The 20,047-nt window shown below is 35.5% G+C and overlaps 1 protein-coding gene across 6 annotated transcripts; it reads right to left on the bottom strand.

Moving 5' to 3' along the window:
• Positions 1-1,419: 1,419 nt before the first annotated feature.
• Positions 1,420-15,486, bottom strand: LOC118277556 (probable aminopeptidase NPEPL1). 6 transcript variants are annotated; one of them, XM_050696129.1, is made up of 13 exons: positions 15,304-15,486; positions 11,969-12,132; positions 11,349-11,531; positions 10,579-10,744; positions 9,829-9,998; positions 7,154-7,381; positions 5,519-5,664; positions 5,141-5,205; positions 4,605-4,696; positions 3,491-3,667; positions 2,963-3,073; positions 2,435-2,549; positions 1,420-2,073 (listed from the first exon to the last, which is right to left on the bottom strand). In XM_050696129.1, the coding sequence occupies exons 2-12, from the start codon at positions 12,122-12,124 to the stop codon at positions 2,445-2,447; spliced, it is 1,599 nt and encodes a 532-aa protein (XP_050552086.1). In that variant the 5' UTR covers positions 12,125-12,132; positions 15,304-15,486; the 3' UTR covers positions 1,420-2,073; positions 2,435-2,444. The 6 variants fall into 6 exon arrangements, with proteins under 6 accessions (XP_050552086.1, XP_050552082.1, XP_050552083.1 ...); XM_050696125.1 differs by lacking the exon at positions 15,304-15,486 and adding an exon at positions 15,124-15,288; XM_050696126.1 differs by lacking the exon at positions 15,304-15,486 and adding an exon at positions 15,124-15,288 and having other exon boundaries at positions 7,160-7,381.
• Between the last annotated feature and the right edge of the window lie 4,561 nt (positions 15,487-20,047).

Genomic DNA, 20,047 nt, shown 5'->3' with positions numbered 1-20,047 from the left:
GGTGCACATTACGGCACGTAATGCCGCTATACAATGTGCACCCACTTTTCCATTTGTGTTATAAGTCCCATGTAATAGGGGGTGAGCTAATATTATATGTAACAGTTACTTTTCATCAGTTATGTTATGAGTCTCACTTAATTTAAGGTGAGAATACAGCCATAGAGACACCAGACTTGGTGGTACGACTGAGACTTTTTGCAAACGTTTAAAAACACATATGTTGTTGTCAAAAACGTAGTTACATCGGACGGTAAATAGTCTTATTAATTATTAAAATATATTGTCAGCAACAGGTAACTTATGCAATAACTACAAACCACTCGCATTGTACATTAATATTGCTTCCGTTTCTAGCGTGTGTGGCGAACTTGACTAACATTTGGTGGCAAAAATACTTTTATGAAAGTCGTCAGACCACCAAAGACGGGGCCCACTGGTTTCGATGACAGGCCAAAGTAACGTGTCATGTTCGTAAACGGGCGCTGTCAACTGGGACTGGTCAGCTCCAGACTGCATTAATTTTGTTGTCCTCAAGGTTATTTTCTTTTTCTATCGCTTTGACTGAATATTAGTTTTACATTGTTCTCACATAGTTGAAGCAATCGAAACAATGTAACTAAGTATTGTATTGTGAACCTGATTGAAAAAGAGTAACCTATGGAGTTTCTTGCTCGTTCTTCTTCATAGGAAGTGTAGAACTTTGGAACAAGCTGATAGCTTCACTAGAGGACTGACCGACAGACGGACGTTATTAGTATTATTATATTTGCTTTGACGTTCAAAAGTGCCTTCCTGGTCTATTTGAAATAAATAATTTGACTTTGAAAGTTACCAAGGGTACCTATATACCAAGGGAGTAAATAGGTTTCTTAAGAGTCTGCAAATATATAATACCCTAAGTGTTGCAAGCGTTCATAGGCCACAGTAATCATTTACCATCAGGTGGGCCGTGCGCTTTCTTGACACCGTCGTGGTATAAAAAAACTATAGCCACGGCTCAAAGCAGGGGCCTGAGTCTGTCAGAATGGTCGATCACTGAGCAGTGCGAGTGGGACGAAGCTATGTAGGTTGTATAGCTCCGTCCCTCTCGCACTGCTCAGTGATCGACCATTCTGACACAATTGTAATAGCAGACTAAGGTCCCAGGAGTAGAGTTTTTAGTCTGTAAGAGTCTGACACTCCCCCTCTTACCTCTGTGACTTCTCATTTATATAAAAACTCGGTCAACGAGCTAGTCTTAATCACGAGTAAATATTTGTTATTATTCTTATATTTTGAACAACCTATATTAGTCAAGTTCTGGTATACCTAACTAATTTTATTTAGTACTTTTTTTCAACACTCTTTTTATACTAATAAGTTATATTATTATTTATAAACATAGATATGAATTAGGTTAAGAATTGCGTCTTATTATTTTCATAATATGTAATTCAAGATTTTTAGTAATAGCAACCAAATTCAAAGTGCCTTCCCGGTCTATTTGAAATAAATAATTTTGACTTTGACTTTCTTTCGGCAGTCAATGCTTTAACCATATCTATGCTTACAATAATCTTATAATTAAAATACAAATATATAAAAAAATCATTTAAAAACCGCATTAACTAATTGATAGCCATAATAATCATTATTTTAAGATTCATAATTATTCCTTAGAGACAACAGTTGCTTTTAAACCTACCTCTTTTACTTACACTAACAAATACAAAAAAAAGATCTTACTCAAGCTAAAAAAAAATATATGAAAAAAGTCTATTTTTCTTTGATATTTATCTATGCTTGTTGTCTATGTTTCATTTGAGTTTGACATTTGAATAAGGGGGAAATAATAGTTTTTTTTTTGCGTTTATGGTTATATTCTAACTTTTTCCATACCAATGAGGTAGGTGACATATAGGAGCAATATTGTCTATTGCCTTACATCGGATGATACTAGACCATTATACAAATTAATGTAATTGGTATTTTTAAAGTCATTAAAGTTTGATTTTTTCTCTGGTTCTGTAGTCTAAATGCTGAATTTAATGTTATCTCTTGTTAACTGCGTTTTCGGGTGTTGATTTCCATCTGTTGGATAAAAATGTTGAATTTAGTACTTATTTGTAATAAATAAGAGGATGACTCGATTGAGTAGGGACTGAGGAGTGACATGAAAGAACATGGTTTTTGACTTAGGATGACGTAGACGGAAGAATTAAATATTGACAACACTTCTATTGTAGTTCTGTCAAAAACCTTAGATAAATACAGATATTCTGCATAAAGGTAGATAGATTATTTTGGCTGTAAAATGGTTAGTTACATTTATATTTATTTTTTTACACCGCTACGAACTTTTATCTTCGTGGGGGTAGGCTGTAGTTGCACATAATAGGTGATAGTCCTAAGTAGAAGTAATATAGATGAGGTGTATACTGTAGTACATTACCAGTGCAGTATCAGAGCGCGGGCCCGGGCGCGAGTGCCCGCAGTAGCGCGGCCCGCGTGTGGGCCCCGAACAGGACGCACAGCAGGGACACGCCGTAACCCGTCGCACGCTCGCCCTGCGGGGGACAATGTTAATTCATTAGACTTTTCGTATTATACAACGTCACGCCTTTAATCCTCGAAGGGATAGGCAGAGGTGCACATTATGGCACATAATGCCAATGTATACCCACATTTCACAATTTATGTTGTAAGTCCCATGCCATATTGCCATATACCGGGTACATTTCCAGACTCCGTGCTACCACTTAGAAATTTTCGAAAAACCGAAAAAAGCCTAGTAATACTTCAACCGATCAGCGCCGCCAATCGAATCCGAGACCCCTTGCCCGGCGGCAGTCGTAGAGACATTGTTAGAGAGAGTATGCACATGCAATGGCCTATGATAGCACTGTCTACACAAATAATTTCCGTTACGTGATATGTCTGCCAATAGATACTATTTTCAAAATACAAATACAATACGTACGCAGTGCGCAGGCGCCGCCATGTCGATGTGCAGCCAGTTGCCGGGGAAGTCGAAGCCCAGGTGCGACAGAATGAACAAACCCGCGCACGATGGCTGGGCGTTGTTACGGTCCTGTAATACAATAATAAAATGAGGTTTTTATTCATACAGAAACATATAAAGTTTAGTTGTATATAGTTGAATACAGTATATAGGGTAACTGGTAATTAGTGAACGATATTTAAACACGTGATTGTACTCATGATTACAAACAACTTTCAGTGGCAAAGAAACTTTTTTGTTTAGGTAGTCATCGTTTTATTTTTATCACAATAACAAAACTTCATTACCACGTGTGCATAAAGTTCCAAAATACCTACCAGTCTTCCGATAACGCGGGCGCGGGCGTCTCGCTGCTAACAGCTGATCATGCGAAAGCACGCGCGCGTGAATTTCTGTTGTTTTGTCATTGTGATAAAAATAAAACTAATGAGTATACAAAAACAGTTTCTTTAGTAATTAAGTTTATATTTATGCAGGTATACTCACAGCAACACTATTCTTCATATCGGCGACGCAGCTGGTGAACTCAGTGAAGTGCAGCTCTGGCGCGAAGGGCAGCGGGTGCGTGAGGTCCCCGGAGCGGAGCCCCGCGCCCACGGCCAGCGCCTCCAGCCGCGCGCTGTTCGACAGGATCGCCGCGTGGTACTTGCCCGTCGCCGTACCCTGCAACAGGCAAATTAAAGTATAACACCCGAGTACTGTAAAGCTACTTAATTTTAAGTTGTACTTAGATATCTTTCTATCCCTGTCAAAGTCAAAGTCAAAGCATTTATTTCAATTAATCCTAAATAAGGCACTTTTGAAACGTCAAATTGAATTGTCCGTTAGTCTGTCTGTCAGTGAAGCTAGGCGATCGTTCCAAAGTGTAGCTTCGAATGGAGAAGAACGAGCAAGAAACTCCATGTCTTTTATAAAAAAAATGTAGTGACGGATTTATTTCTGAAAGCGTCTTGAAAGTAAGTGACGTTTGAGTATTTGAGTATAAGCCCCTTACCATTAGGTTTATACAAAATGACGCATTATTACATGCATCACGCACAGTACGAGTTTGCTTTAAGCCGGGTCCAGACGAGTGTAACGTGTAATGTAAGATTACGTGTAATTTAGCATCAACAGTATGGACGGCACACGAACTCAAAGCGAATTGTGAACGCGAAAATATTTCAAAAGCTGTTTCCACTCAGTTGCGTCTTTGTGTTCGCGCGAAAAACCGACAGCCGATGGATCAACCCCGAGCGCCGCGCGAGCGTTACATGTAATGCTCGTACTGCCGTCCACACGCAGAATTCGTGTTACATTACACGGTGGATTACATTACACGTTACACTCGTCTGGATCCGGCTTTACATTGAACAATAACGAAATGAGTGCGTTCGGCGCTCTGATTGGCCGGCTCGAATGTACCAACCAATCACAGCGCCGACCGCGCTCTCGTTTTCATATTGTTAAACGTAAAACAAGCTCGTACTAAGCACTCTGATCTGATCTCACTGAACTATATATTTTTTTTATAATTGCAAAATGGTTTTATTCTCCATAATCTTGTCTTTACGAAAATAATTGCTTAAATCAATTAAAGAATTCAACTAGTTCTAGTTACCTGTGCTCCAGTGAGAGTGGCGATGTCCACAATGGTGTCCGCCTTCAGATTGCGGGAGGCATACACCACACCGTCGCTGAGGACCAGACGACCTGGAAGATAAAAGTCAAGAAATATTGGCATAACAAACTAGTAACAATTGTATATGTCTATTACACATAGCACATGGTAACGCTTTATTACGTAAAGCGTTATCATGTGCAACCGTTATCATGTGTAAACAATGTAAACGTAGATTTTAATAAATTCCTAACCAATAAAAGGCTTGCAACGCACTTGTAACGTCTCTGATGTTTCAAGTGTCCATGGGCGGCGGCGATTGCTTACCATCGGGTGATCCGTCACATCATAAACCAGCCTATGTCATTAAAAAAAGAAATTGGGCAGAAAGATAAATTTGAAATTACGTTAAAGCCGCCTCTAGTCATTTTTCTGCACCATAGTAGGAAATAAAACAAAACAAATAAACATAGAAAATAAATAAATGCATTTCTCTTTTATTCTATACTTATAATATATGAGTTAATAGAACATACCTTCAGCGTCCGTATTGTTGATCTCTACGGTGCGTCCCGAGTACAGAGTGTGGATGTCGTCCGGTCTAGAAGAGGAAAATACAATAAGTCCTGACCTGATATTATTATACATCGTCACGCTTTCTATCCTCGAAAGGGTAGGCAGTGGCTACACATTATGTTCATTTTTTACAATTTATGCTGTAAGTCCCATGTAATAGGGGGTGAACCTATTGCCATATAAATTGCCGGGCACATTTCTAGACTCCCTGACGTAACATGCTAGGTTATACGCAGCAAAATAGAAGTCTTTACCCTTTTTTCATTAGGTATAATGCAGGTACCAGATAGTAGTAATTTTTTAAATACTGTTTTTTTTTGCTTTTTCATGCTCCTTACCTAGTAGCAAGTGGGCCGACAGAGTTCTCAGCGAGACACAGCACGGCGTGTAGGTTGACGGTCGGCTTGGACTTGACAGCCAGAGCAAACGCCGCCAGTACCGCCGCCGCACCGCCGCAGTCGCCTTTCATACCTACCATTGAAGTCTGCAGGAGGCATAATATTAATTATTATGTTATCGGCTTACTCACGTATTTGTTTGATGAGGAACTCGACTAGTTTCAAGCCATGCTAGAGACTCATATTCATGAGCAGCATTCCGCGACACACGACGCGGCGATTGTCGCGCTGCTACTGATAGCATAATATTTAACTTAGTATGTCCCATGAAAGTTACAACAAAGGCATAATAACATTTTTATTACAACATCAACAGCCTATAAGTAACCACTGCTGACCAAAGACCTCTTCTCACACGTAGAAGGTTTGAGCATTAATCACCACGCGTGCTCAATGCGGGTTGGCGATTTCAAACTTATAATTAGAAATGATAAGCCCAGGTTTCCTTACGATGTTTTCCTTCACCGTTTTTCTGTGGTGTCTTAATAATATTAGAAATTACATATGATTTTGAAAAAGTCACATTGGTACTTGCCGTTGGTAGGTTTCGAAACTGCACTCTCATGCTTGAGAAGCGGGCGTCTTAAGCCTTTGGGCCACCACGACATTATTACATACTAATAATATGTAAGATTTTCATCCCTCAAATAAGATTTTTCAATGCGAGAAACATTTTCAAACATTAGTATATAAAACAAAAAACACCTTTTTAGTTATATAAGGAGCTTTAAAAGTATCTGCCACGGCTTTAATGGGAGATAGTGTTGTGTTTGAAGAGTACAATAGTAAATATAAATTATTGATGATAAGTCATTTTTTTCATATAAACAATCTATGTATGTGTTTGTTATGAAAGAGCTATCTCTTTCACTGTCTCTGTTGCTTCGTTTTCGTGAACCACTTTATGCAGAGTAGAATCAATGTTTATTTAACTTCTTTATGTTCTCAAATTGAATTACTGGTCCGCGGTACGAAATTTCTTCACTATTGTAATCTTCAAACACAACACTACCTTCCATTAAGGCTGTGGTAGATAATATCAGAACACTTTGTATATGCATGTATTCTTTGTAAAAATAACACTAAAACAGAATGTATTATGTAGTATGTACATTGTACATTAATATGTATGATTCATGTATGTATGTACAAATAAGATGGATGAATGGATAGAAGTATCTACATATAATGAATGATAGTATGACTGTATAAAACCCACAAAACTGAGAAGCATGATACCCTGCAGGCGAGCAAACCCGCGCTGATTCGGTGATGACCTATTTTGGAAAATAAAATAAATAATTTTGAATGTTATATCCAATATAATAACAATAGTATATATAATAGAATAATAATAATAGTAAACTGCATGACAGTATATCCCCTTTTAACTTTAAATTATATCATGTGTATCTTTAATAATTTAATATCATCATTATACAAATAAATTACCTATAATAAATCTATTATCAACAAAAATACAATTAAAATCCTCCACCAAACTCTCACACCCCCTGCAAACCCCGCCCCCCATCCCCCAATCCCCCAAAGCATGAAAAGACGCCACAAACTCACCCTTGCCTTAATACTGAGGCCGCCGGTGTCGTAGACGATGCCCTTGCCGACCCAGGCCACGCTGTCGGCGGCGCCCGGGGCATGGTACGACAGCGTCACGAGTGCCGGTGGGCAGTCCGCCGCCCTCCCCACTCCGTAGATGCCCCCCATCCCGCGAGCCTTTAGTTCCTCTCCCCGAATCACTGTTGGTTCGAGGATGTCTAGTTCTTTTGCTACTTTGAAGGCTTCCTGTAAGAAAGATTAATATGAAGTTGTAAAGAAAGAAAGAGAGAAGTTATTTGGTGGTTTTATTTCTCCGAACAAACAAATATATTCAATGTAACATCTACTTTTGCCAGATATACAGGGTGACTTTGAATTCGACGTATTCCTCTCGGGAGGTGATAATACAACTAATTTCCTACAAAAATAGCCCTGAGGTCCTTGGGCGGAAAGTGGCTAGTTTCTGAGATATTCAACATTTTTGGTTTTGGTAAAAATATCCCGAATTGATTACAAAAACATCAATAAATAAAAAAATACTGGTTGGATTTTAGTTATTTTAGTTTTAATCAGTTGACAATACATCAGTTATCATTTATAAATACTAATAATGGCAGAAATATCATTCGTTTTAAAATAGCAAGTAATTTCCTATTAAATTTTGTTTTGTTTCACTAATTTGGTCAATAGATAGCTGGATTTATTTCGAAAAAAATATATGACACTAAGCGTACAAACTATTAGAAAAACTTCCTTGGTTCTTTAGCTACCCAGAAACGTAAAATTATTTACAAAATTCCCAAAAACTAATGAATTAATTGATGATAAGTAGAGTGTAAAGAGAAAAGCGCAATTTCAAAATCATCTTAATTTGCAAAATTTTGTTCAAAATGATCTTCCCTACGACGAATACATGCCCGAACACACTTCCTTATCCCTCTGACGTTCACTCTTGGGCTGAATATGCGTTTTATTTCGTAATTATCTTCAAATATGTTTCAGAGAAGAATTACGATACACGGCCAATTCCTTCTGTATAAACAAGGGACTTCATGTAAAAATCAACCGGCGTTAGATTCTGGACACCGCGCTTGCCATGTAGTTGGACCCCCATGCCAATATAACGCCTAGGAATCAAAGCATCCAACCATTGCCCCACAGTAGTCGATAGTGCGCTGGATAAACTATCACCTTGAATATCCATTATTAGCCACAAAAAAGTCAACAAAATCCGAAAAAAATAAACCATCGTTAGCGCATCGTGGTTTTAATTCAAATGTTTGCAGGGGTATCATAAATAATAATTTGATTTGACCCTACTTTTCATCCAACAATTTAAATGGTGAGAATTATGAAAAAAATAAGGAATGTTGGCTTGGGTCATTGTTTTAAATTTGAATTTAGAAACAAAATGAATGAACTTATTCTACTTATTGAATCAATTTATTAATTTGATTGACGAATTTATTCCACATGACGATTGTCAAGTGTACTGTGCGGCAATGGTCGAAAACATTGATTCTCAGGCATTGGATTAGTAGGGCGACCAACTACATGACATGCACAATGACCAGAACCTAACACCGGTTGATTTTTACATAAAGTTCCTTGTTTATACAGAAGGAATTGACCGTGTATCGTAATTCTTCTCCGAAACATATTTGAAGATAATTACGAAATAAAACGCATATTCAGCCCAAGAGTGAACGTCATAGGGATAAGGAAGTGTGTTTGGGCATGTATTCGTCGTAGGAAAGATCATTTTGAACAAAATTTTGCAAATTAAGATGTTTTTGAAATTGCGCTTTTCTCTTTACACTCTACTTATCATCAATTAATTCATTTGTTTTTGGGAATATTGCAAATAATTTTACGTTTCTGGGTAGCTAAAGAACCAAGGAAGTTTTTCTAATAGTTTGTACGCTTAGTGTCATATATTTTTTTCGAAATAAATCCAGCTATCTATTGACCAAATTAGTGAAACAAAACAAAATTTAATAGGAAATTACTTGCTATTTTAAAACGAATGATATTTCTGCCATTATTAGTATTTATAAATGATAACTGATGTATTGTCAACTGATTAAAACTAAAATAACTAAAATCCAACCAGTATTTTTTTATTTATTGATGTTTTTGTAATCAATTCGGGATATTTTTACCAAAACCAAAAATGTTGAATATCTCAGAAACTAGCCACTTTCCGCCCAAGGACCTCAGGGCTATTTTTGTAGGAAATTAGTTGTATTATCACCTCCCGAGAGGAATACGTCGAATTCAAAGTCACCCTGTATGTGTTATTTTGCCATGTACTAGAGTACAAATTGAGTCTCCATGTTATGTTGTTTTCCAAAGCAATAAAGAAGCCATTTTGAAACTCTTTTATGAGTTAAAACAGTAGATACATATACACATTTTAAGGTAGTAGTGTTTAAAATGAGTGTGGGAGAGACATGCTTCGGCACGAATAGGCCGACTTGACTGGAGAACTGACGTGAAATTGTTATCCGAGGCCCAATTAACCCCCTTCCCAATCATCCCAATCCCCGAGTCCCAACAACCCTTAAGTTCCTAAAAAAAAATTAGTGTTCATTAAACCACATTTACCGTGTACCCCTTGTAGAAAGCAATCCTATATACAAACTTCTCTACAATATTCGACTACAGTCTTAAACATAGACGGTTATGCTTACCTCAATAAACTTATCAACATTCATGATATTGGTCGGAGTATCCGTGATCCTGGCGGCCAGCCTGGTGGCGTCGGCTGCATCCTGCAGGGTCTGGACCTCCTCCGCAGACAGCGTACTGTCACACAGCGCGGGGTCCAACGTACCGATACCCTCGTCCTCTGATTCCCCGTCTGAAAGGGGTTAGAATACTCTGACATTTTTAGGGGTGATTTAGTTGATGGGGTATTTAATGAGGTGACTGTAATGGGAGATGGTGATTGAAAGTGATTTTTGAATTTGTGACAGAGAAAAATGCAATATATTGATATCTGAGAATTTGAAGATTTCTTGCAAATCTAATTTTAATCTGTCAGATATATTAGCACGAGTTTGCTTTACATTTAACGAGATCGAAATGAGAGCGCGTTCGGAATCGCTCTCTGTTTAGTTGGTTCATTTGCACCGGCCAATCAGAGTGCCGAACGCACTAAAGTTTCGAAAACAAACTCGTACCAAACCCTCAAAATTCAGCTCTGCGATTTAAACTGCATAGAGCCAAAACTCCTCTATAAGACTTACCGCCGTACTAAGAGTCATTTAATGGTTACTTAACCCAGTCCTTAGCAATTGTTTTCGGAACAAAATCGTTACTAAGGAATAGTTTAAGTAATATTAAATGTCAGTAAGCCCTCAGATTTCAGCTCTGCGATTTAAACTGCATAGAGCCAAAACATCACTATAAGACTTAGTTAATTCCAATATAGTACTGACCGGGTTTATCCTCCTTAAGCAGATGTATTTCGACGGCGACGGCGCGCGCGCTGGGCGGCGCGGGCGCGGCGGCGAGCGGGCCGGCGGCCGAGCGCGCCTGGAACTGCGGGTAGCAGCGCGCGATACTCACCGCGCTCGGCAGCACGTCGCGCTTGCGGCACACCAACTGTATAGAGAGATGCATAGTTCATTTTAGATATAGGGAACAATGTCTGTGTTATTAGTGAGACCTCAAAAAAAATACTAATTTTAATCACTTTTTTTTTAAGTGGGGAAAATCATCCAATGACTTCTCCCGCCTTAGGCGAGGTGAATCTTAATATTCGGTTTGAATTAATTTTTTTTTGAGTGGGGAAATCATTCTATTACTTCTCCCGCCTTAGGCGAGGTGAGAGGGAGTGTCAGACTCTTACTGACTAAAAACCACCCCGTTCCTACTCCTGCTTGTCGAGCCGGAGCTCCGGTAAACCCGCTAGGTAGTCCGCAGCTCCGGATGAAATTATTAACCACAACGTTTGCAAATAGACAATTTTCATATGGAAAGTGTTAATACTGAAACATCTCTTGCTACATCCTAAAAAATTTAAAGAAAAAAGAAATCCATTATGGTCTAACGTATTCCCAAGAGACAATTAGGTAAGTAAAACATCAAAAAAAAAAACTTGTAAGAATCATGTGGGTAAAAGTCAAGTCTGCATCGAAAAGGGTAGTACAGCTTATGGAAGACATGATCTTGTCTTGCAATAAGATTGTTACAAAAGTAAACTCACCACAATGGTCTCATCAGTAGACCGTTGAGTAGACCGCACGATTTTGGCCAGAGCATGGTTCCTGGCGGGGGCAGCGTGGCGGGAGCGTCGAGCCGGTAGCGACGCCAGGGACACCGCGCGCGGCCACAGCTCGCACGAGTCTCCAGGCGATGACGTCACGCATTGCAGACCACGCCGCCAGGCCTAGGGGAATGTAAATCGTACTATTGTAGGTGGTGCATCTATTGCTAAGTATTGAGAGTTTATGCTATTTATTATGCTTTATTTACGATCACATCCATTGATAAGGAATGTAACGAAAAATCAAAAATGTGTCGAGGACGTTATAATTAATATTTATAGGTACATATTTTCGTTTGAAATGCGCGAACAGTTAAAATAATGTCAAAAATTTAAAAATAAAAATGTCTGAACTAAACCGTTGTCTGCCTATACAAATTTTACTTTAAATTAACAAACAGCATTACTAAGAAACAGACCCTTATATTTTCTTATTATTTTAAAAAGGCCTTTTGGAGACCCAAAAGGGTTAAAGGACCCAAGAGTTAAATATTTGATTTCAATTGTCTAATTTAACTTTTACTTTGTACTTTTTAATAAGAGAAAATAACACTCCTTACCTCTTCACTAACTCTAGGCTCCAGCTTACAGCGCACATCGTCCCAGTTGAGGGCGCTGAGATGAGCCGCCTGCCCCACGATCAGTACCGGCTGCTGTTCAGGGTCCGAAGGCGTCAGTCCCGCCCTGAACTTTATGCTCACCGACGCGTTCGACATTGTGCGAACTGGATAGGGAAATAAATTGTAGTGTTAGATATGCAATATTATAAGTATATAATGGGTAATAATTTTGGTCGGTTTGTATAAATTGTCTGTCGTAAATAATTTAGGTATCTTAGTTAAGACCTAGGGAAACTTTCAAAGTTAAAACTTTTTGTAGTAAGTCTCATTTATGAAATGTAATAGGAGACAAGCTATACACTAAGTAACATTTTATATAGATCCTATAAGAGTCTAAACAATCAATCTCATAAAGAATACTCGATAAAGAATTAACCATAGATAGGTAACATAACATTATGCAATAATACAAATTTTCTTTTCACTAAAGCAAATTTTCACGTTTTTCACATTATTTTATACACAAAACAATAGTTAAAAATTAACACAAATCAAATCAAAGCTTTAAAATTACTTTGTCTCGAAGCCCAACTAGCGACATTAGGTTTTAATCTATACTGCATCTCGACACACCTGTCTACACTCTAGCAAATATCTAAATAACATACAAAGTCACTTTCAAACATTTTTTTCTCTATTATACAAAATAAAAAAACAAATCTTGCTTGACAACTACTTCATCTGAATTGTGTATAATATATTAAAGGCATAATGGCCTAATATTTGAATATTGTTGTGAGATAAACATCATAATATCGTTCTCATATAACAAATTCTAGGTATTCTAGGTATCTAGACTACTTAGTAACTGAGCGATTGAACTTTGGTATTTAGTTTGTTTGTTTTTCTACATACAAATAGGTACTAAATGTAGTATGCAGGATATGTTAGCTTTATGAAATAATATAAGTGCTTGACTGCCGGTAGATAAGTGCTAAAGGTGAATCTGCCGCTATGGACATATGCCATGCATAAGACACTTTTAAAAATTAAGGTAATGTGATTTAGATAGCTGTTCTTGCTATGCTAGAAATGTCTTTAGCAAACCATAGTCAACAAATCTTCTAGAAACCACTCTTTTGTTAGGGGGCCAAAACCAAATACAACATAATTAGGTGGATCAAATTCGAACTTCAGAACAGAAAAGACTAAATAAAAAACAGAATATGTCAAAAATGTACAATTGCTTTTTTTAAGAAAATAAGAGTGTTAAAGAGAAACAAGATATAATTTATCTGATTTATACACAACAAGATAGTTACTCAGAAAAACGAACAAAAATTATACCTTCCCGCAGCTCAAGTCTGCTTTCCTTCACAACAAAACTTCAACTGAGAGCATATATCACAGTATGGTAAATATACTATGTATTTAACAGCCATTACAGTAGACAATACACACATAAATTGAAGCGACATTAGTGCACTGGTTACGGTAATTTCATGTGAACTTTAGTAATGGTAATCAAGATTGGAAATTATGAGACTATTTAATTAATTTTTGTTTTAACTGTTGCTTGTTCAAGTATAGAGAGTCTAGTAGAGTCTTTTTTTTTAAGAAGACTTAAATTTAAATGTTTGCTTGTGGTGCTAGCAAACATAAGCTTGAAATAAATCATTATTTGTAACTAGCTGGCCCAGCAAACTTGGTACCAACTTAAACTTTTTTTTCACCTTTTAAATCTTCCCTAGACTTCCACACACAATTTATGGCACTTGCCAAATCGGACCAGCAATTCTCGAGTTTTAGCGAGACTAACAAGCAGCAATTGATATTAAAATATAGAGATAAAAGATTAATGCATGTTTGAATTGTGATTGAAACATACCATTGGAAGAAAAAAATGTGACTATACATATGTTTTGGATATAATAATTACTTTCTGGTTTTTATAATAACTATAGTAACGAATTAAAGAGTAGGCTGCGCAACATCGCCGTGTCTGTGTACGCTGTTTGTGATGAAGAGTCCTTCTATAAATCGAAACTACTAGGACTTTTCTCAATAATTTTAACTATCTTAGTTAAAAATCATGATTGACTCAGGAAAATTATTGTTTATTGATGAGTAAGTGAGGATTATCAAGTGTTAATGACATACAAGACTACTTAATCAGGAAAATGAAATGTCACATAAAAATACCTAATTAAAGAGGTTGATGAGTCTATTAGACATGGTTAACACTTTAATTTCATTGTCATAGATTAACCTCTTGTATGACGGTAAGTGAGACATAATAGAAAACACAGATCTAAATGAGACACACATCGAGACTCTGTCATCTGCATTTCCGGCATACAATGGGTTAATCTCTTTTAATCTTGTTTTGTAAAATGAGTAAGTATTTGGATTGATTAAAGTATGTTTGTAATCTATATTAAAAGGCTTTGTTTTATTCTTCAAGATTCAACAATAGCCATTAACTTTAAATATTATCTGTATCTAATGTATTGCAGGCATTTTCACAAACAGCATATCTTCAATTATATTTAACTGGGCATCAATAATTGTTGTTTTACTATTTCAAAACAGATATTTAGATGCTTATTTAAAATAACTAAAGCATGAACTTTACCTCTAATATGAACTAAACTACTACTCAAACCTCAAGAATACCCACTGACCAAAGCTTAAGCATTATTTTAGTACATTCCTAACAAAGAAATATTGACTATCATTACTTTTTAACCACTCTGAAAATATTACTTTCCATAGCAAATAGTTTTACAGTATCAAAACTAATATTTACTGAGCAAAGAGGTTGGATAACTGCCTGTATGTGTGGACACAGACTACACAGAGTAAGCAATACTTTTAGATAAGCATACACTCGATGCAGATGCCCTCTTTGTCATCGCTACATAATATAATAACTACATAACATAAACTCCAGATTAAACAGACAAATAGCCTGTTGTGACGTAAAATTATCAACATAAGCGATTTTATCCCACTTTTTAAAGATTTTCATTCAACATTGAGAGAAAAACTTGCTAGTCATGACATTCGTTTCCAAATATATACAGAATGTTATTAATACGAGTCTAAAAATATACCAATAAGAACAAACAAGCCCAAATTAAAAGGTCATTCACCTGCGACATAAGTTGGATGCTTAATTACATTTATATACGTATTAAACACTCTTAGCAACAACATGATTAATTATATAACACTAAAACATGACAATAACCTTGTTTGTGTTGTAACAAACAAGGTTTTTGAGCATCAAAAACTATACGAACCGATAAGCGCTAACTTTTAAAATTGCTTACCGTTTTTCGCGTTCTCCTTTTTCTTGAAGTCTTTTACCGTTCTAGGCACATTGGTTGATAGTTAAATCGTATAAAAGTACGTTAATAACTTAATTATAAATAGTTTATTGTTTACTTTCGATAAAAAGAAAGTGATAGCACTTTCTTGTACTCCAACTTGCCAAATCATTGAATAATTTCGTTCCGTAACTTCATGAAACGTCACAACTTTTAATAAATTTAAAAATATATTTGCGACTATTTAGTTTATCTGACTAGGGGTACTTATCATTATTACATATGGGAATGTAAATAAAATAACATAAAACGATGAAAGTACTAAATTTTGGATTAAATATTCAATTTTATTTTATTTCGTTTCCGGACGAAACTTGGTTCCATTTGACGCAGCAGTTTTAACTACGGAGTTTTTATTTTGTAGTATTTGTGTTTTAAAATATTTTACGATCAATACGTTATTTTTATATAAATTTACTTGATATTTGTGCAATTATTTTTTAGTTTTTCAACTGAGTCGCCTTTACTTTGACCTCTATTTGTCTTGACTAGACGGTGACATTGCGTTAACATGAACTTATTGTGCGCGCCAAAATTGAAAACGAAAAAGAAAAAAAAAGATTGAACTACATTTTATTGGTAAGTAATTGTCTATAGTTGAAATTGTTTACGTATTCACCTAAATATTGACCTAATTTACTATGTAAGTATGTCTCTGTTATCTTTGTAGTTTGTTGCAGAACATCAGATATTACGGGTATCTGATGTTCTCACACCAGATCGAAAGAAGTTACGGTTGTATTACAACCAGATGTAGGCAAGGCTCGGTTTAAAAAATACCGGTTAATACCGGTTTATATCGTTTTCCTCCAAACTTTTCTTAAGAACGTGAACATTAAAGAACTTTATTTTAACCTAAATTAACCGGTTTATTCGACGAGGGGCATGTCGGTACACGCGTTGTAATATTATTGAATACTAGCAAATCCGGCGAACTCCGTTTCGCCACAAATAATTTTCCGTATTTTTTTTTGTTATTTTCTTTGCTATAAACCTCACGGAGCCCGAGACCTTTCCAACGAATGCAAAACCGTGGAAATCGGTTCGTCCGTTCTGGAGTTATAGCGTCAGGAAGGAAAACCCGACTTATTTTTATATAATAGATAATATTATTTTTATATAATATAACCGGTTTTTATTGATCTAAACCGTTTAATCCGAAAATACCTTTATGAAAAAACCGGTTTCGCGAACGAATGTAAAGGTTTTGCGTACAAGTACATAATAGCGGTTTGAAAATTTAACCGGTATCTGAGCCTTGGATGTAGGGACCTGAAGGAGAAAGTACCTATAATTACCTTTATAATGACTACGTTCTCAAAGCTTGTGCAGATTCGGAAATAATGATCTCCCATTTATTTAGGATTAGGAGTTTAGGAGTATTAGGATTATAAGGGTTTATACCTAATTATCTACAATGAAAACAACACAAATTAAATCGAATTTCCTTTAATAGTTTCATCATTATCAGCTACAGAACCGAACCACATAACAAATGTCAACCGTAGCACTTTGCATTAGCTTATATTTAATTATTTATTTATTAATAATTAAGCTTTATACTAATTTATACAAACTTTAGAATTCATGACTGTACTGCATGTAAAATTATTGCGGTGCAGCAAGCCTGGTTGGAAAATAGACCTTATTAAAATACGAATTAAGATTATTTTTTGCGTGTAATGGAAGTCGGTTTAATGTGAAATGTACAGTCAGATTAAAAAATTAGTGATCACTTTAATAATTATATTTCTTTTTGTATTTTTTTGGCATAATTTACATATAATAGAGAAAAGAGATTTTATTAAGACTTCCATTACAAGTCTTGTCCCAATTTTGAGACCCAGTCCTAAGAATAGTATTGAAAATAATTTAATTATACAAATAACTTAAGTAATGTACTTACTTACAATTTATCTATGGAAGCGCCTTTGTAATTAATCGATGGCCTTATCATTAATGTGTAATAATTTAAGGTTACCACACCGCAACTTACTGTTATACTATAAAATAAATGCGAACTCTAAGGGACTGTAGTTTCTAGTGTCATTTCAGATAATAATCAGAAACTTTTACACATTGCTATGGCATTTGATTTTCTTATTTTTTTTAGTCTATAGTATTGCTTGAATATCTATTAGCTATCAGAGACATTTAATGATTACTTACTTACGGCGTAGGTATTGAGAATCATATAATTGCTACTTAACCCAGTCCTTAGCAATTATTTGCGGAACAAAATCGTTACTAAGGAATAATTTAATTAATCATTAAATGTGAGTACGGCTGTTAAAGTATTTATTACTGAGTAACGATTTTATCCTGAAAACAAATACTAAGGACTGGGTTAAGTAACCATTTAATGACTTTGATTTTGGCAGATAGCTTTTGTTTATAATTATTATGTGTCCAATTTCACAAGAAACAGTCCCTTAAGTTCGTTAACTATGTATTTGACATACATATTGATAGAGAAATTAAAAAAGTAACTGCACCAATGTACAGTCAGGTTAAAAATAATGTGACTAGGACCTTTTATTAATAGAAAATGAAATATTTCTCGCGACCATACAAAACTTCATGACATCAGCTATAAGACGTCCACTGCTGAACATAGACCTCTCCCAATGACTTCCAGGTAGGCCGGTTGGAAGCGACCTGCATCCAGCGGCCAACTTAACTTTTGTGATGTTTATTAAGTAATTATTCACTTATAATTTTATACACAATAAGTTGTGTTTTATACAAAAAATAATGTCAATATGTATGTCACAATATCTCTGTAATAAAATCAATGAAAATGTTTATTTGCAATCGACAACTATTTCAATAAATCAAACGGCAGGCAAAGGCACTTATATAATGTGTAATAATAATTAATACGTAACTGTTAAACCACATTTACACACTAGAAACTGCAAAACAAATACAGTCACATGTGATCTATACCATAAATATATTTTAAACTACAAATCTTAATTCCCTAACAATTTCATTTAGAACTAAGAAAACGAAAAATAAAAAAACAAAAATAAAATAAAACTGAGTTTTTATTAACATTTGAACGAGATTTTACAATTGTATCTATTTTAACAGAAAATAGTACGCACCATAACAAAGCGAAATATCAAATAAATACAATATACGAAGGATTTAAGTACATTAAACAATACTATCTACCGTACTCAGAGTCATTTAATGATTACTTAACCCAGTTCTTAGCTTTTCAGAACAAAATCGTTACTAAGGAATAGTTTAAGTAATCATTAAATGTCTCTGAGTACGGCAGTAAGAGTGATTTTACTTAAACAATGATAAATAATAACATCCCAATTACAAGGTACAGTTAGCTACATAAATATGTTACTTGTGACGAAATACTTCAAGTAATATTTAAAAAATAAATAAATAATACAACCAACTAACTGCCAATTCCGATAACCGAAACAAACCAGAATCTTTAGATCTATCTTCGTTTTTAACATAAACTCTATAGAACTAATGTCGATAATCGATCTTTAATCTAAAGATTTTTGATCGAGATCGGTTATTGAAATCGGCACTCAGTCCACATTTCGGATATTAAAAACTAAATAAAATTGTCATATTAAAAAGCAGCACCGGCAGATATTTTTAACTGTAGCACCAAGTCACATATTTACGCAGTTACCTGTACCATGTATACAACTATAAAGCGTGCGATAACAAAACAAAGAAACCATGTTTTAAAAACAAGTAAAAAAAAACGAAGGTTAACTAACCAAAGAGGATTAATGTAATACGAAAATTACTCAATGATCCATTATTATCATCATAAAATTATATTGAGAGTAATACGTCCACTGCTGAACATAGGCCTCTCCCAATGACTTTCAGATAAGTCGGTTGGAAGCAACCTGCATCCAGCGGCTCTCTGCAACCTTAATCAGGTCGTCTGGGGCCTTAGTCTGCTATTACAATTGTGTCAGAATGGTCGATCACTGAGCCGTGCGAGAGGGACGGAGCTATACAACCTACATAGCTCCGTCCCCTTAGGCCCCTGTTCATCTCGTCTAAATGCCGTACTCAGTCATTTAATGGTTACTTAACCTAGTCCTTAACAATTGTTTTCGGAACAAAATCGGTACTAAAGAATAGTTTAAGTAATCATTAAATGTCTCTAAGTACGGCAGTTAGTGTTACTTTAACATTTGTTCCTTTTAACACTTAATGATGATAAATGATGCATCACCAAGTAATTCTGTCTGAAACCGTCATAACATGTTTTTAATTGTACTTTAAAGTATTTTTAAACACTTATCTAGCCCCTCTATACATAAAATTCACTAGCCACGATTTTATAATTAAAAATTGTTAGTTCTTTATAATTACAAACTATTTATTAACGATTTTTCAAAAATATTTCAAGTAGGTATTATTTGGAGTCGTTAGTTCCATTAGAAAATTAAAAATAGCGCGTACAAAATTTTGGAACGGCGCCATCTCTTATCAACAATGGAACTAAGTTATTCCCGATTCCTTATCGAAAAAGTTCAACATAAATGTCCCATAGAAATATGAGATTATGTTGAACATTTTTCTTATTCGCGTTGTTAGAACAATATAATAATGCTAATGCTAAATAATTCAGTACTTTCTCGGTACTGGCTTACAATGGCCCATCCAGCTCATTAGAGACCTTCCATTT

Source organism: Spodoptera frugiperda, chromosome 10, assembly GCF_023101765.2.
Source record: "Spodoptera frugiperda isolate SF20-4 chromosome 10, AGI-APGP_CSIRO_Sfru_2.0, whole genome shotgun sequence".
Classification (NCBI taxonomy): Eukaryota; Metazoa; Arthropoda; class Insecta; order Lepidoptera; family Noctuidae; genus Spodoptera; species Spodoptera frugiperda.
Note: the sequence above shows the minus strand (reverse complement) of the source record. Positions and strands in the feature narration are given on the sequence as shown.

Excerpts from the sequence above, each read along its gene's own strand:
- LOC118277556 (XM_050696125.1), bottom strand. The coding sequence starts at position 15,187 with ATGTTGTTGCTAAGAGTGTTTAATACGTATATAAATGTAATTAAGCAT. Across the intron at positions 5,206-5,518 it reads GTCGGCCCACTTGCTACTAG|ACCGGACGACATCCACACTC; the intron begins GTAAGGAGCATG and ends TTCCTCTTCTAG. Across the intron at positions 3,074-3,490 it reads ATATGAAGAATAGTGTTGCT|GACCGTAACAACGCCCAGCC; the intron begins GTGAGTATACCT and ends ATTGTATTACAG.